Source organism: Humulus lupulus, chromosome 2 (genome assembly GCF_963169125.1).
Source record: "Humulus lupulus chromosome 2, drHumLupu1.1, whole genome shotgun sequence".
In the NCBI taxonomy this organism is placed as follows: Eukaryota; Viridiplantae; Streptophyta; class Magnoliopsida; order Rosales; family Cannabaceae; genus Humulus; species Humulus lupulus.
This window is the reverse complement of record NC_084794.1, coordinates 63,050,359-63,069,239: the sequence shown is the minus strand read 5'-3', so window position 1 is coordinate 63,069,239 and position 18,881 is coordinate 63,050,359. Positions and strand designations below refer to the sequence as shown.

Here is an 18,881-nt window from a genome sequence, read left to right as displayed (position 1 = left end):
GACTATCCATAGGCTAGACAAGTGCTTTTAGTTTCATTGAACTTGAGGTCGGTCTGGTATTAATGCTCATTTTGAGTCATTCAATGCAGATGTTGATTAGATCTAACCTTTGTCGGCTTTTGTTAAACACGCTAAGACCATTCTTGACTTATTAGTCAATACCATATGACTAGTGCTCAGTACTACTGCCGAACTTGACAAGTGAGTCACAGCTTCACAGTTAATACTGACACCATAATCCTGACTAATTAGTCAATGCCACACACAAGTAAGCAATGCTACCAGGCATATATTAGATGTCAAATTCCAAATGTAGGGCATTCAACATGCTTACTTAACAATTGCTAGCATAATTATGATCATGCACAAATACAGAGACTCAAGCTCTGGTCAATCTCATATTCAACATTCATGGCATGCCCTAATCACATGTTTCTCATGCATCACATACTGGGTGCAGTTTTCTTACCTTTGGTCCAAGCACAGGTGTTGACTGCGTTTTTAGCCAACGACGTGAGAACGTCAAATAAGACAAGCCTTCAAGAGAAATAAAAACGACACAGACGGTTTAAACAAGAAAAGTAAATAACACAGGAGATTTTTATAGTGGTTCAGCCCCGATTGTCGGTAATAGCCTAATCCACTTAGAGTTGTGATTTATAGATCCGTACTCAAGATCAGATGGACTGAGCCAACTGAGTTTCTTCAGTACAGATTGCCAAAATACAAGAATTCTCTCTTATTTCAGCACTTTCTTTCTCTAGAATACTCAGACCCAATTTTCTCTCTCTAGAAAGAAGAAGCAGAAGAAGCCCCTCTCGCATCCCCTAAGCCCTCTATTTATAGGCCTGGGATACTCAACTGATATCCCCTTTAGATAGGGATATTTTATTATTCATCTTATATTTATATTACAAGAAATATTTAAAATACAACTGATTCCTCAATTTGAGTGAAGAATGAGAGATTCCCGGATGCTTAGACCAACTCTTGCTGAAGTCGTTCCGGGGATTTTGACGTAGTCACACATGCATGTTGATTACTCCTTCAAGCTTTCCTTGGACCAAGGTGATACAAGCTTGGCTCTCCTCGGACCAAGGTGGTCCGAGCCAACTCCCTTGGCACCTCACCTCGGGCAACTTTGAGGCAACCTCCTCCATGACATGTCCGATCGGACATGATGGCCTTCTCCTCGGACCAAGGTGGTCCGAGGCATCCTTCTCTCTTGTTTCTCTCCTCGGATAAGTCCAAGCATACCTCCTCCATTCAAGGTCCCTTCGGACCTTGTGGCCTTCTCCTCAGACCAAAGTGGTCTGAGGCATCCAATTTGGCATCTCACCTTGGACAAGTCTGAGGCACTCTCCTTTAGCATCTCCCAACTATGTCCGATCGGACATTGTGTAGGCTCTTCTTGTCAAAATCTAAGTCTCCATTCTTGACTTGCATGGGACTCCTCCTCCTTAGCTACTTACCTTGGACACTTTCGAGCCAACACTTAGGAAACCTTGGGAGGCTTACCTCGGACACACCCTTGGGGTCTCCTAGGACCACATACTCCTTGGGGTCTCCTAGGACCACTTTCTCCTTGGGGTCTCCTAAGACTACTTTCTTGAGTTCTCCTCGGACCTCATCCTTGGGTTCTCCTAGGATCACTCTCTTTAGCCTCCTAGGATGCATTTTGTCATCTTTATTGCCATGCCATTGATCTCCAATTTTTGGGTATAACAACAGGTTACCAATAAACGAGCCACAAACACGATCACGATTCCAATCCCCTAGCGATAACCTAGTCACAACCATAAATGGTGATCCAATGAGTTCAAGTTCTAAAACCCAATCCCGGGACCAAGACCTAGCCTCCGAGACGTCGAATCCCACTAAACCGGGTAGTAGGAACGATCCCGAGGCCTAAGGTTTGAGTTCCCATGATCAAAACACCACTTTGGCCACAAATTCCCTCAAGCGCTGCGCCCTTAGGCCCTTCAGCACCACTGCCCACCTACAACAAGCTCGGGTCGCGGCGCCCAAGAACAGGGCCGCGGCCCTACCTCGAAACCCAGGCAAAACCATGTTTTCTCCTTTTTAAAACCTTCCAAAAACCTACCCAAACATCTCCAAATTCCAAAATCAAAGTTCCCAAACATCCTAATCATCCAAAACCATTAAAACCCAAGTCTCAAATAATCAAAAAACTCATCAAAACACAAAATCCAATTCAAGCTTAAAAACTTTAAAAACTTAGAACTTAAAAGTTGGATTACCTCTGATTGAGTTGTTTCCCAACTAAATCCTCCAGCTAATAAGATTCTAATCTTCCCTACAATCGCCATGCCTCGATCCTCGCTTGAATCTGAGTCTTAGAACTCAAGTTTCCTTCGAAAATGCGATCGGGAGACGAAAATGGAACTTTGAAGGAGAGAGAACGTACTGAACATTCTTTTTATTTCTTAACAGGTTACTTCAAGCTTAAGTAGCTTCAAACAAATCCTAATGCTCGGGGTCCCGAAAACGCCCCCAGGGGTAAAATAGTCAAAACTTCCAGAATTTCCCCCTATTCTTACTAACTCCCAATTTATCATCAAATATTTATTCCCATTACCCAATATCCTGGTAATGTACTAAATACCCCTTGACTCACTCCGAGTCAAGTATAAATCCTGTTGTGACTTTCCCACTAGCTTACCTCCGAGGATCGTCTCGTGCAGAGTAACCCTAGCATAACCAAATAATAATGAAGCATCACACACACATGCCACATATATGCCAAAGATGCCCAAAATAACCAAAATATGAAAATCACCCAATTAATCATAAATGAGTTCACATGCATATTTAGTACACCTAAATATGCATATAATCATTTAATAGCATAATAAATCAATTATGGCCCTCCCGGCCTCCTAATCAAGGTCCTAAACCTTATTAGGAAATTTGGGGTGTTACAGTCACCTAGTCATAACCAATTATAACTTCCATTAATGAAAATCAACCATAAAAGGGTCTTGACCTAAACCTCATTCCCGGGACCCCAAATTGTACCCAAGAGGTGAGTAGATTCGATCCCAAGCCTTAAGAATTGAAACCCCTAGCCAAAAACCCTCAAAAATTCCCAAAATATGCATCGGAGAAAATTGTAGCGCTACCCCACCTAGCGCCCTAGTGCCACAACCAGATTGAAAAACCTCTGGCTAACGCTGTAGCGCTCCCCTTGAGCGTTGTAGCGCTAGGACCAGGCAGATCATCCTGGTTTTTCTCCTCCTTCGAATCCTCCATTTCCAACCTGAAACTCAAGCTCCCAAACTCCATTTAAACCCCCAATTGAACCCAAAAACCATCTACACATGACCTAGGCATCATAACCTAAGCAACCTTAGCCAAAAACTCCCATTGAAACTCAACTTTCAAACCAAAACCCAACTGAAACTCAAATAGAAAAACAGAGCAAGAACTAAGGTTTTAATGGCTAGAAATTCACCTCAATCTCATCTTAGAGCCATCTTCAATGGTGGAACACAACCCTAGATTAGCAAAGCTTGGTTCCCTAGCTTGGTTCCTCAAAAGAAGCTTCAAAATCCAAAGAGTAATGGAGAGGAAATGATGATCGGTTGAAGAAGGACGAGGTGCTCTATTTTGGTTAACTTCCACAGCCATCTAATGGCTAATATATATATCCCTTAGGGTGAAAAGACTAAAATACCCTTAGGTAATTTCAAATCCCCTTAAGGCCACCAAGGGCAAAATCGTCCTTTCCTGCCTATCTCGTTAATCATAATTAACACCCTCAAATTCCCATTATTCTCAATATCCTCAAATGCTAATAAATCATATCCCCTTACCCTTTAATTCCCAGCAATGTTCTAATCACCAAATCCCCCCGAGACTCACCCCGAGCCCTGAAACTAACCCATTTATGACCAAACTAATAACTTGCATTCAAAGATCGTCTCATGTCGAATGGCTCAAACAAATCCACATATAATGTGGTATTACTCATAATTCATCAACATGCATGAAAATACACAATTACGCCCTCAACAGGCCAAATTACCAAAATGCCCTTATAATTAAAAATGGACTCATATGCATGCATTTATCATCATATTATAATATAATTCACATAAACATGCATATAATCATTTAATAACATAATAAATCAATTATGGCCATTTCGGCCTCCTAATCAAGGTCTTAAACCTTATTAGGGATTTTGGGGCATTGCAATACCCCAGACTAGTTGATTCTAGTACTCGTTCCATCTCTTGCTACTTGACTTTGTTGGGCTCTTTTTCTGACTACCCTTGCCGCAGTACTACCTCAAGGACGTCCCCTAGTCTACCATGGGGGTGCCTGCAATTCCATAGCCTTCCTCATCATTTCTTCATTCAGTCGTGTGCCTTTAGAATGACTCTCTCACAGTCTTTGATTCTCCAACTCCACCATTGGCACATATCTCTCGATATTACAATAATAATCCTTGCTAGGTGGCGTAGACCCCTAACCAGATTCTTGCGGTGCCGATGAAGCACTCCCTTCAGTAGGATTTTGTTCATTCATTGGATGTTTGTCGGGCCATTGTGGATATTCCTCCGTTTGAGGAATATTTTCCTCAGGGATTATGGGCAATGGTTGACCATTTTCATAACCAAGGATGTTGCTAGTGGGTGCATCCATTGTTTGTTCAATGAAATCTTTGAAAGATCAAGAATGCTTAATGCTCTCAATGAAAGCACCAAACTGTTGATGACGTATTTCATCAACTAAAAACAAGAAAAATTAAGAAAATGTATTATTTATAAGGAAAAGAAGAACAAAGATTTTTTACGTGGTTCGATAGTTAAATTCTATCTAGTTCACGAGTCGCTTTTATTTATCTTTCCGTGTCAAAGCTTTCATAGCAATTTCATAGAGTTTTGCATAAAAGAATTGATTTTGTCTTCTAAGGACCATCGTCCAGACTATTTATTGGCCTGGTTCCTCAAATATCCTCCTTTAATCTTAGAGTTGTTACAATATATCAGATTTGTTCATTAAAATACAATCAATTGCATTGATTGTAGATAAATATCCCTAAACAATAGGGTTGATTACACGATTTAAATTAAATCCCCATGATTGTAGGGATTTCCTAACAGCATCTCTGTGTATCACTTTAACGCGTATTCGAGCTTATTTTCAACATCAACACGCTTTCGAGCTTGCACATAGCCTTGAGCTCAGCATTCCAGTTATCGTCACCTCCTTATCTGATTAGCCTTTCGAACGCACCTTTCGGAGGAGACTTCTTCTTTCGAGCTCGAGTACCTCTGACGTGGCACCTTGGAACTTCATGATCATTTGTTCAAGTATCATACTGAATACTTGTTAATTTCGAGCTTATCTCTTGCGAGCCTACATTTTGAGGCTATCTATTTATTCTCGAAATTTGGGTGTAACAATTTATAATTCTGAAATAAAATTAAAAACCAAAAACTAACCACTCAAATTTTCCCTCCTTCTTCCCCTCTTCTTCTTCTTCTTCTTGTTCTTCTTGCAACTTCTCCATTCACAAGCCTTTGCCCTGTCTCGTGAAATCCAACGCAGCCCAGCCCCAACCTCAACCTTCTTCTTCTTCTTCTTCTTCTTCTTGCAACTTCTCCATTGGCATGGTTGGGCTGATGAAGAACCCAACCCTTTGAAGTTTCGAAATAGGCACGGTGAGAGAAAAGACAGGCGGCGATTTTCTTGTTCGAGGCGGAGCTGGGTGGTGCGATGGGACAGGCGACTGGGCTACGTCGTGGTGGCGAGGTGGTTGTGGGGGTGATGGGCTGAGGGCGGTGAAGATGGTTGCTTGAAGGTCGCGGTTGGGTTGTGTGGGTGGAGTCGCGCTAGGATGCGCTTGGGGCAACGAGATTTGCAAAAAAAAAAAAAAAAGAAGAAGAGGGGAGGGGAGGGGAGGGGAGGAAGAAGGAAGAAGAAGTTAAAGAAAAAAAGAAGAAGAAAGGTATCGGGGAGATAGTGAAATTTGATTTTTTATTTTTTTGCTTTTAGTTATTTTTTAATTTAAAATAATTAATAAAGTATGTCGTGGACGAATAAGAGATCACCACATGTGTTAATACATATTCACAATAGTAGATAACGAAAAAAACAAACGGGGACCTTAGAATTGCTAACGGAACCATGGATTGAGAGATTTCACCGGCGAAAAAAAATGGGGGGTTTACTGTAGAAAATTTAAAGATAAAAGAGTTTTGCCGCCAGTTACTCTAAAAAATATGAGTAATGATATATACACACATTTTTTATACCCAAACATTTCACCGAGTCATTTTATTTTAGTGTGACCCATTTAAAATAATTATCATTGGTTAAATTTTTTTGCCATGTGTAAAACCACTTTTCATTCTTAAACTAAGTTTCAAAATAAAATGGAAGTCATATGTCATCATTCTACTTCAAGCTGTTCCTCAAATAAAAGTTATAATATAAATATGTTATTTGAATTAAAATATTATTATTTAAATTATAGCTACATGATTAAATTATTCACTTTTTACTTTTTTTTAATTAAATAACAGAATATTTTTATTCACTAAATTAAATATTTAAATATATATATAAAAATAACTTTAGAGATGTTTTGCTTAATACAACACTTATTTAGTATTAATATTATTCCCACACCTATATAAAGAAAAGAGTTTGATTCTAAAATCCCATTCATTTTTCGACTAAACTATCTAATTTCTCTATTATCACCCCTAAAAATTGAATATATTCCATATAAAAAGTTATATACTCTGAACTAGTATATCAAATCTAATCAATTTAAAATAAAAGAAAGTTAATACATGTGACCATTTAGTTTAGAAAGGAGGGACATGTGTTGAAATGAAGTGTAAAAAAAATACCGATTTAATCTCTCAAAAAATAAAGTATCAGAAAGAAAGAGAAGGGTATGACATTAACTTCAGAAGAGAGAAAAAAAAGGTAAAAAAAAAAAGAAAAGAAAAGCAGGATTGCATTGTTTATCATCGGAATGAATTATGCCCAAATCAACCCTAGTGTGTCCAGAAGATTGTGCCTAAGGGCTCTTAGTAATGAGTACAAAAAAACACAACAGCATTATTTGGTGTAATTCTTAATTTGTAATCATATTGGTTTTCATAAATTCAAGCCCAATATTCAGCGCTTAGTGGATACTTACTATTGACTAACAAGGGGATTAGTTAGTCAACTCCCCATAATGCAACCATTTGCATTTTAGCCATATTATTTTTTGTCTTAACCATTGATTTTATCAAAGTTCCAAGTGTTTTCTTCAAGCTTTGGAACTCTTTTTAACGCCATTTAAGCATAAACTGAGATATTATTATGGAGTTACTGTTTTCCTTTGGGACCAAGCCAAATAAACTAGAGAGAGAGTAAACAAATCTTGTGTTGTGTATAATCGAACAAAGCATAATCAATGATATATAATATTATACAGTAGATGAGATGGGCTTGTCATGTATATAGTGGGCGGTGACTAAAAAAACCATTATTAGCTTAGAAGCCATCTTTTTATAATTCCCTATTTGCCTTAACTAAACTAAACACCAAAACCCATTTGATCTGATTTTATTCAAATAGGATCAATGATCTAAAAAAAATTAATTTTGAGATTTTCCCAGATGAAAAAATTGTTGAAACTATCACTGTAAAGGTAAAAAATTGCTGTACTGACATTTACAAGTCACAAGCACAAATGGAAGCTTTCTTTCTGTATGAATATATCCCCAAACCAGAAAAAAAAATTCAGTTAAAAAAACTCCAAAGAAACTGTAGAAAGAATGAATATGTCTCAGTTGGGTATTAAACCTACCAGCAATTCATGCTTTTGGCCGTTTTTGACCCACCATGACTTGAGGTCAACCTCAGTGTTGGCCTCATCCTCAGGTGTCATTGGAACACCATTAAGTACATCTGAGACACCACAGATAGAATGCTTCAATATAGTGATCGGTTCTGGTCCAGTCTCAGAATCTTTAACGATATGAGCCCTCTTATGACCCCCCAAAGCTTGGCCTGAACCAAAAATCTTGAAACAAATGGGACATTTGTGCTCCTTAATCTCATAACTTGTCATGGTACTTACTCTATTATCCACCTCCAGCTCCAATGACACCTCATTGCAATCAGTTTTGCTAGAGTTGCCATTAGCTTCATTTCCAGGAAAATCTTCACACTGAGTGACAGTATGGCGGTTGTAAATCTGCAATGTGGAGCAGTTTTTGGGTGTTCTGTGAACAGTTTGGTGGCCCCCAAGTGCCTGGTGAGAGTAGAAAATCTTGTTGCAGGTCCTGCACTTATAGCCACTTTTCTTGGGAGAATTGTCTAACATTTCAGACCCAGAATTGTAATCAAACTTGGTTTTCTCACTCAAACTAGACTTCCGTGATCCAAAACCAGTACCTAGATCCAAACCCACTTCTTCTTCTTCTTCTCCTTCTTCTTCCAGTTCCATTTCAATGGAGATGATACTCATCTTGTCAATACCTTCTTTCTCAATCTCAGCAGCATCAACCAGAGCTAATGCAGATCGATCATCAAAGTTCACTATCTTTTCTTCACTACTTGCAGACCCAAAATTGAATTCACTAAACTCAGATACTTTCTTGTCATCAAGGAAATAATTGTTGTAATCTGCAAAGCAAAACTCAGACTTTTCCAGCCTTGGCTTTTTCATCTTGAGAGACCCATCAACACCATTGTCCAGAATTTGCTTACTTGGGTTAGGAGACTTAACCTCAAGAGCTGAAGAAATGTTATCAGAAGACTCAGTAAGTGAAGTAAATCCATCCCAATTTCGAACCCCTCTAGACAGCATCAACAAGCAAATAGCAACCTCCTCTATTTCTTGTTGATCATACTCAGTATCATAAGAAGATTCGCTCAAATTAGAAACAGAAGAATTTGGAGTGATCTTATTAGTATTATACCTCAATCTTCGCGATCTTTTTCTTCGAACCAGTCCAGAGGTTCCACCACTATGTTGACTATCCCCAAAAGGCTTCTCACTTGGTACATCACTCGATTCAATGGAGACCCTAAACCTTTCGGAGTGACTCTTCATGTGACCAGTAACAGCCCTCAATGACTCGAACTCTTTCCCACATTCTTTGCACGAAACCATTTTCCTTCTCTTACCCGAGTGATGCCTCATGTGACCAAACAAGGCTCTCAAAGAATCGAACCCTTTATCACAAACTTGGCAGATGATTTCTTGCTCTGAAGTTTCTTGGGTCGAGCCTGAAACTTTGCAAGACTTTTTGGGGTTGACTCTTAGGCCATAACCAACGCGTTCACCACCTTCCATATCTGGGTGGTTGTTAAGCTTTTTCTCCGTCTTCGTTGAATTTTTAGCTACATGACACCTCATATGACCTCCCAAGACCTTTCCATTCAAGAAACTCCTGTTACAGAACTTGCATACATGCCTCTGTTCTTGATCTTTTTCCATCGTTATAGTAGTAGTATTGATTGACCAACTAAAATGAAGACAACAAGGAAAACCCAGATCAGAGAAAACAAACCACAGCTCAATTTTCCAAGAAAAATCGAAACTTTTCCCGGAAGAATACAAAAATAACAGAACACTGTTCAAGAAACAGAGGAATTGACAAAAACCCAGATCAGAAAAATAACCAAATTTTCCATCAGAAGAAGAAGAAACGAAAACTTGCTTGTTCTTCTCTTACCTTCTCTCTTAAGTGATTGGAGAATAATCCATTTTGGGCTTTGACAGTGTCTGTGGACAGAACAAGATCCCCAAATAACCTGCTCAAAGTGATTGATTCTCTTGGTCTTGTTTCTCTCTCACTCAGTACTTGGAATCTCAAGCAACAGGTCTCTATAACTGAAGAAAAATGGTATAGCGACCACTGTTTTGCCAATGTAATGAGCTTGAATAGACACATAAAAAACCAACTAAAAGTCAGTATATGGATATCTTGGACTAATAATCCTCTATTTCTCTCAAAGTTTTTATTTTTACTTAAGAATTATTTCTCTCTCAAAAGTTTGATTCTATATTAGGAAGAAGGAGAAATCCTTGCATGGAAGCAAAGCTAAAAAAAATATCGTAAATTGGGAGTGTGGCCCACTCACTCACTCACGATCTATATACAAAGATCAAAACTTGTTTGTATAGTGCCACATTTGGATTTAACTTTTTACATTAAAGCATTGGTTAATATAGGGAAAAAAAATTAATTTGGGCAATTTGCTTATTACGTAAAAGAAACGGGGTTTTTTTATTTATTTATTATTAGTTACCTTGTGTGGTTTTCTTATTATTTTTATGAGCTGTCTGGTTGAATAGGGGTAGAAGAGGAAAAAAAGGGAAAATGATTAAAAATATTCCAATGGATAAAGAGCCTCCATGGTCCCTAAACATAAAAAAGGAAAGAAAAATAAAATAGATTGGATGCATTTCAAGTGAAGAATCTTTACAAAAATAAGCATATCAAATGAATTTAATACAAATGATTTGAGATATTTTACTGATTGTTGAATCAGATTTTAAGGTTCTTGTAATTATGAATTTAAAATTTACATGTATTGATTTTTTTTTTTTTTTTGTGTATGGTTTGATAATGAATTTAGAAATTAAAAATTTAAGAATATATTAACTAGAATTTTAATTAGCAGTAAAGGGTGTAGCTAGTCTTCAGGTTAGAATCAGATAATAGAAAATAATGATTGTTAATAAAGATGTTAGAGGTACAGAGGGAGCGAGGGACAGCTGAAGTTGGTAAAGTATGCATTAATAAACAACTATAATCTTAAGGTTTAAATCAAAATGAGCTGACTTTTAACTAATCCCTTGGTAAGTGTGACATAATCAAAGTGGGTTTCAAGGTAGGTCTTTAAACATCACAAAGAGCAAGCAAACGATGGGAAAATGATTACTCTCTCCCTCTCCTCTCTCTCTCTCTCTCTCTCTCTCTATATATATATATATAATGTACATTTTCCTTTAATTTACCAATTATATTTAAGTGCATAATGCATTGTCACTCTAGAAGAACATTAACTATGTTTCAATGTCTGGTAGCTAGGGAAAGAAATAAGATGGATGAAAAATGTTAGAGAAAAAAAAAGTTGGGGAAGGAAAGAAAAGTATTTTTCATTCAAGTTGTTTGGTAGATGAAAAATGAAAGAGAAAGTTGAATATTTAGATTTTTACTATGTTATTAACATTCTTAATCTTATTTCATTTTACATGAATGTTATTTTAGTAAATTTTCATACTTACTTTTATAGGAGAGTAAAAGATCGTTTTCATTTGTCCACCATGAATGTAGATCAAGCACCAATAACACCATTCCATATGAAAATTAAAACAAAAAATCACGAAATTCCATTTCACTATTGGGATGTAGAGATAGATAGTCAATTAGTCATAGGCATTAATTTCAGTTTTATCATTAGAATATCACATAAAGATAAGCCTAAAGTGGGGGAAAGAGTCAGAGATATTGATACTCTGTCATATATACATATACGTAATGGAAAAACAAAACATAAAATAAGGGTCAAAAAGAAAAAACTTGCAAAACAAGAAGAGAGTAAGAGTATAGCTTATGAATATGATAATACATGTACTTATAGTGGTGACATAGTATGGCCCCACACTTGATTTAGTTTATGTTATGATGTCCATACGAGGTCTACGGTGTTTAAGAACTTGAAATTGACAACCCTTTAATTCCTTAAGTCAAATTATTAAATTGGTTAGACTAAATGAAAAGGTTGCTTTATTAATTAAATATATGAATTAGAAGGGTTTTCCTTGGCATTGGCAACATGGTTCAGATCCATGAACACAGGCACCTTTGCCTTACTTGGAACAGAAAGAAAAGCTGGCCATTGTTGGATCACTAGATTTTAATTTTTACTTTTGTCCTCAACACCTCATCCTTCCCCACCCAAAATAAATAAATTATAATGAAGTTTCTCTTGTATATATATATAAAAAAATTCAATTCTTTAAAGATGAACAAATATAAAATACACATGTAAACATCTCAAGATTCAAACTCTTCTCATCTCACATAAATGAGCACACTGATACAGTATACACAGTCACACCTTCTTGGCACAATTATAATAAAGTTTAGTTAATAATAGTCTTAGTTTTGCTGATTTTATATTCAATTCTATTAAGCTAATAATGGCGTGTGAATGCACTAACTGTCACGTGGATTTATGCTTGGTCACCATACATATACAGCTGCACTAAACCAAAAGTCTTGGTTTATTATTTCTTTAAACAAATCGTAAAAATCAGTGTTAAGAGTTGTTTCATCTAGGAGCGTCAAAATCATAGCTTTTTAACTTTTTCTTTTCTTTTTTCTCTTTTTAAGTCCCAATTTAGCTTTTGCTACAATGACAGACAAGATAAGTTACTTGTAACTACCATACACTTTACTTGAGAGATGAACAATTTGACAGGCTTCTGGCTTCTGCATAAAAGTGACATGCCCTGCTTTAACACCAACCGAGAGAGAGAGAGAGAAATTATACAAAAATGAATTTTATTGATACTCAAACAGATGCATAGCCATATTTTTCCAGAGATACATTGCCGCCGGAAAAGGAAAAAAAATTGACGTGGGATTAAAGAAGAAACTATATCTGGTGGCCGGTGTTGGGCTTGCAAAGAAAAGATGTCAAACAGGTAGAGTGTAAGAAAAAAAAATTCTCTTTTTTCCTTTTCCTTTTCTTTTCATAAACAAACATTTAACCTTATTCACTTCTACAAGGAAACCTTGGCCTCAAGACTGTATTGTTGCCAACGCCAGCGGCCTTGAGACTTATTGAAATGGAAAATAAGTAATTTCCCCTTGTAGATAACAATGCTGAAGGCAAATTTCCATGAGAGACTAACCTCCATCAATAAACTGGCTTAATCCGTGGAAGCAATAAACTAAGAATCACTCATGTATACCGCAACCTTAATCAGTTGCGACTAACCTCCATCAAGTTGTGCCGGGGTCAGAGAACCCATAAATTTTACCATATTTAACAACTCAAAAGATTTGTAATTGCAAGGTTCGAAATTGGATAAGTAGTTGCTTCTGAATAAACCATCAAGGATTGAAGATATCATCCAACACTAGTCTCTTACATTAGCTCCCCAGACTTCCCTCGTCATGCGGACAGCATTGTTCTATTCCGTCTCTCTGATACTCGTAAGATGTGCAGGAATCATCTTGAACATCAGAATCCTCTCTATTGTTATTATTGGGAATTTTTCCCAGCAGATCCATAGCAGTTTCACCATAAGTACCAGGCGAATCCTTAACATCAGCCCCTGTACCATTATCTATGTCCCCTCTATCCTCTTCATCAGTTGCCGGACTAGAAACAACAACAGCATCATCTTCATCTTTATAACCACCCATCTCATTTGCATCCTCCAAGTCTTCATGGCAGTCTTCCAAATTGTCTTGCTGATAATACACTGCAGCATGTGGATCAGCAGGAGATTCCACCACAGAGTCCTCACCGCACTCAAGACCTCCAAGATCACTTTGTTGCCACTCATCATTGTCACTATCAATGTTTAGTGGATCAAATCTGTTCTGTCCAGCACGCTTTCGAAGCATGAAGACATTAAAATAATAGCTCACAAGGTCCTTGATTGTACGAGAAGGAAAAGCCATAGAGAGATGATCCCAAAAGTTCTTACCTAATGATAAAGGGTTTGCGAGAATAATCTCATGGAAAATATGTCCTTCTTCTTCAGTCCATCGCTTGGCGACCTCTTCACCCATATCACAGAAACCCAATTCCTCAAATAAACTTAGTCCAATATTTTCCCTTAATTTTTCTCTAGCTTCAAATACATGTTGTCTCACACATCTGATAGAACCCTCATCAATGCACATACAGTCACTTTTGCTTGCTCTATCTTGGGAGCAATAATGTAAGGATACTTCCGACTCAGGCATGAAAATGACACAAGTACCCATCTTCTCTTCATCGGCATGAACCATAGGGTCCAGGCTAGAACCACATGATACCTGATTTTGAGGATCAATTTGATAATCTGACAACTGTGAACCCTGTTGATCCCATTCTGGAACATAAACTTGATGCTCTGGACCTATGGGAACTGACCTTTGAGGAGAATAATCAACTGGAGATGCATGAATGTCATCTGATTGAAGTAAACCCCTCAGTCGCTCTCCATGGTCAAAGTATTCTGGAAATAGTGATAGATTAGCGGCTGTATCCAACCTTGCATCTGCTTCAATAAGACTGTTGTTGAACCACAAATAATGAGAAATGCCACTAGAAACACCATTATCAGGTGCTTTCGTCTGCTTTGAGACCTCGGTAATCAAATCACTTGAAAATCTTCCTTTGTCTCGACATATATTAAAACTGCTATCACCTTCACCATGTTCCCAATGGAATATGTTAGCCATTATCTCCAATTGATTTCTCAAAAAAAAAAACAAAACAACAGAATATTAAATTTTCATTTGTTCATTTATTTCAAGAAGTCCACCGGCTAAGTATTCTTAAGCAGCAACATAATGATTTCAACCATCTTGATAAAAAAAACTAAAACAACTCGAGCAAATTTACTAAAGTGTAAAGACTAAGCACAGATTCGATGAAATTCTAATGATAGCAGAATATATCTCACTATAAGGACTGTTCATAACAATGACTCGAGCCACTCAACCTAACTGTCGACGATTGAATGGTTTATTAATACCTGAAAAAGAATTTTGGTGAGCATTCTGAGACGGAACAATATCTACAACTGGAGCAAGCTCATTAACACATTCTAATTGTCTTGGATGCTTGGAAGCAACTTCACAAGAATCCTCATCATTAAATGGCCGCTTGTTTATGTGCATTGATGAGGGTTCTAACTCTTACTGGCGATCGAAAATAAACCCTAACCCTAGAACAGAAGAAAAGGATGTCGCGATTAATGAATTTGGGATCAATGGGTTCGGAATGGGTTGAATTGAATGAATAAAGAATCGAATGGAGGTGGGAAAGAATGACTCTGAAAGAATCGGAATCGAAATCGAAGAGATAGGGGATTGGAAAAGGGTAAAGTTGGGGATCGTATTTATATGATCATTTAGGTGAGTTCGGGCAAAACTGATAATAATATATAATAATATTTAATTTGCAAAAAGAGGATCGAATCTTATGAAAATTACGTTGGCGCCACTTTCTGATTCGGTATTTGGTGAACTAGCGGGAATATTTTCATTAATCATTGTCAAAACTCAATCATGTAGGAATGTTATGGTTGAACAGCCAACTGAAACATTCCACGTGGCTATTTCATAAAATACGATATTTTGGTTTTTAACAATTTATTTAAAAAATAAAATAGACACGGTCTCTTTTACAAAAAATATTTCTATTTTATGTGATTTAGTAATCTAATAATAATATGAACTTCTTTTTAAAAAATATATAATAATTTTCAAATATCTCTTCTATATAATAAGTGTGTAGATAACGAAAATTTTTTGTTTTAACGGTTTTTTATTTTTTTATGTTAACTTTAACATAATATTCTTATATTTAACATAATATTTTTTATATTTAAAGGTAGTTTGTAAACACTTAAACTTAAATAAAATAAAATAAATAATTAAACAAATTAAAATATGATATTTTGATATATTTTACAATAATAATTATTTTAAAATAATAAATAATTAAACAAATTAAAATATGATATTTTTAAGATATTTTACAATGATAATTATTTAAAAATAATAAAATTATACGTTTTATAACTTAAATAAAATTTAATTAAACTTAAACTTATTTATTAGAATAATATCATATTAAAAGTATAATATAATCTACTATCAATTAGCAACAAATTACTTTTTTTAAATATATAATATAAAATCTCTTGATGTCACTCCCAGATTCAAAAACTAGAACAAACATAAACTTAAACAAAAATAAATAAATTATTTAATTAAAATAAAATATTTATTTGAAATTTATATGACATTAATATAAATTTAATAAAAATAATTTATAAATTCTATAAATAAAACTAAATAAACATGCATATTGCACGTTATTTGTATCTAATATATATATACACACAATAATATTAAAAAAAATTATTGTTAAATTTTTCTTAGAATATGATTTTATTATCATGGTAAAATATATTTATATATTGTGGTTCCTCATTTTTGGTAGATCATTTTTTTTTAGCTTTTGTAGTTGCTAGTGTAAAGTGGTTTGAGACAGTGAATGAAAATGAGGCTCTAGATCACTTGAATGTGTTCTCAGCTTTAGATTTACATTGATTTATTTATATACTGAACAATAGAAATATGGTTCAATTACAACCGAAAGAGAAGGAGCTCACATGAGACTAAACTAATACAATTATAACTAATAGCAACTAATTGAAATGTAACAATAAAAACATAATGATTAAATGCATTGTTCAAATTGAGTGGCCTAGGAAGTACAATCAATTTGCCATATAGACTCGGGATTTGCTTATCCGCTTATTTATTATCAGGTTGTCATATTTATTATCCGAGATAGCAAGAGCATATTTATTTTGTTATTAAATCATACCCCAACATAAATGGAAATTGTTTGTATTAAATATAGACATTTGTCGTGATTGACTCATGCAGTTACCCAAACCTCTTTATGGAATTCCCCTATAAATACTATGAATGTTTGACAGAAAATGGGGGGATTATTCTCTAATATCGAAACGCTATCAATATAGAGAGAGAAACAGTAATAATATTGACTCGTGAACTAGGTGGAGATTTAACAACTGAACCACGTAAAAGATTTGTATTATTGAGTGGGTTTTTGTTATTTCTTCATTGTGGTTTATCATTAAGCAATATTCTTCCCTTATTATTTCTTAATACATTGTTGGTCGCGTCAATAGTCTGGTGCTTTCATTGAGAGTTGATTAGTGCTTCACAAAAACCTCAGTCGATTTCTATCATGGTGCTCACTCGCTCAATGCACGATAATGAGATAGAACATTCTGCTGGGCAGGAGGCCCATCATACCGCTGTTCCGAACAAACGTGGCCCTAAGATTCAGCAACGTCCGGGAAAACAACCGGCGAGTCAAGGTGACACTAGGAGTTTGGCGTCATTACCGCCGAACCCAATCTTAGGCTATCTAACTGCCATCGAGATGGAGAACATGCAACTGAGGAGCCATCTCACTAGGGAAAATAGGCAGATTGAATAGGTTTTGGCTCGGTTACCCCCTCTTGCAACCGACGTTAATGTCGGAAAGAGGCAAAGTGGGTCTCATAAGTCCCATAGGAATAATCGATCCAAACCGAGTCGATCAGTCAGAACCGCCACTCCAAGTTCTATACCTGCTGGCCGAGATCACCAGAATGCTCGACCCAGCGACCATCACAGGGGTCGTCAGCATGTCATTCGGTCGGTCAAGACTGCAACCCCAAGTTCGGTGCCTTCTTCACAAGTCCCCAAGAATGCCCATGAAAATCCACGACGAGGGGCTGGGACAGGCTCACGAAGACAAAATTCTCCAATAAATCCTCCTACGCCACGATCGGATCACCAGGCACAGAGACCTAGAGACATTGGAGTAGAACAGAGGCGGACTAATTTAGTTTGTCCTGATGAAACGAGGATAGCCTCACCAATAAGGCATCCCTCGTCACCTATAAGACATCCAACACCACCTCGTCCTCAACGGGATATTCCAGCTCATGGGGCCAGTAGGAGAAATCCTCCCCCATCTGCCAATACTTACGTCCCACAAACACGTGTTGAGAATCTAGGTCCTCGACCCCAGCCGCGAGTTGTAAGCTTTGCAAACGGAGTTACTAGGCCGAAAGCCATCGTAGCGGCAGGTCCGAGACTAACGTACGAAATCATTTGAGTTCAGCGCAGAGGCCTCAGTATGACCCGCAACCCGATTTGCACGATCATCTGAACTCGCGAGAAAGTATCCAGCTCGGGATGAAGATATTAGCTATACTCGACAAGAGGGAGGTCCATCCATAATACGCGATAATGGGAATGCCTCACAAAACCAAGCTCGGGCTTGGAGGAACAATAACCCATCACACGCATACGATAGGACGAGAGTTATTGAACAGCCCCCAGCTAACCTAGGGACTAGGGACCAAACCCTCAAAAGACTAGTTTTGATGGAAGAGCAAATGAAGAGGCTTTTGTCCAAAAAAGAAAAGGATGATTGCGACTCAGATGAGGAGCTCGAGCCTTTCGCTCCAAATATTGTGGCGGCCACATATCCGGTAGGCGTTAGAATGCCACACCTGTCAAAATTTGATGGAGATCCGTCAGATCACCTCGGAATCTTTAACACCATGATGATGGCCCACAATGTCGGGCTCGATCTAAGGTGTATTTTGTTCCTTGCAACTCTGGTCGGGCCAGCTAGGCAGTGGTTTAAACAATACAAAAGGCATTCCATAAGCTCGTGGAAGAAGTTTTCTTCTGATTTCAAAAAAGCATTCCGAGCTTCACAGGCAGCTCAAGTTGAGGCTGATTCATTGGCCTACGTAAAGCAGCAACCTGGTGAGACGTTGAAGGCATTTCTGAGCAGATTTGCCAATGTTTTTGCTCGCGCAACCGAAGGGTACGAAGGACACTAGTGGATAATGGAAGCTCTATAAATCTACTTTTCAGGTCAACCCTGGAAAAAATGGGGTTATCCATAACTGATTTGAAGGCGACCTCGATGACTCTATACGGGTTTTCGGGAGAAGGGTCAGCAGCCATCGGGATGATCGGACTGGTGGTGACATTGGGAGAAGAGTCACGAACTGTTTCCAAGTTACTCGAGTTCGTGGTAATCGATTGTCC

At 37.2% G+C, this 18,881-nt stretch overlaps 2 protein-coding genes across 2 annotated transcripts; both read right to left on the bottom strand.

The window, feature by feature from the left end:
* Positions 1-7,719: 7,719 nt before the first annotated feature.
* On the bottom strand, positions 7,720-9,993 carry LOC133817914 (uncharacterized). Its single transcript, XM_062250556.1, has 2 exons — positions 9,720-9,993; positions 7,720-9,509 (listed from the first exon to the last, which is right to left on the bottom strand). The coding sequence occupies exon 2, from the start codon at positions 9,479-9,481 to the stop codon at positions 7,823-7,825; it is 1,659 nt and encodes a 552-aa protein (XP_062106540.1). The 5' UTR covers positions 9,482-9,509; positions 9,720-9,993; the 3' UTR covers positions 7,720-7,822.
* Positions 9,994-12,543: 2,550 nt separating this feature from the next.
* Positions 12,544-15,144, bottom strand: LOC133817913 (uncharacterized). The gene is made up of 2 exons (XM_062250555.1): positions 14,756-15,144; positions 12,544-14,425 (listed from the first exon to the last, which is right to left on the bottom strand). The coding sequence occupies exons 1-2, from the start codon at positions 14,898-14,900 to the stop codon at positions 13,155-13,157; spliced, it is 1,416 nt and encodes a 471-aa protein (XP_062106539.1). The 5' UTR covers positions 14,901-15,144; the 3' UTR covers positions 12,544-13,154.
* Between the last annotated feature and the right edge of the window lie 3,737 nt (positions 15,145-18,881).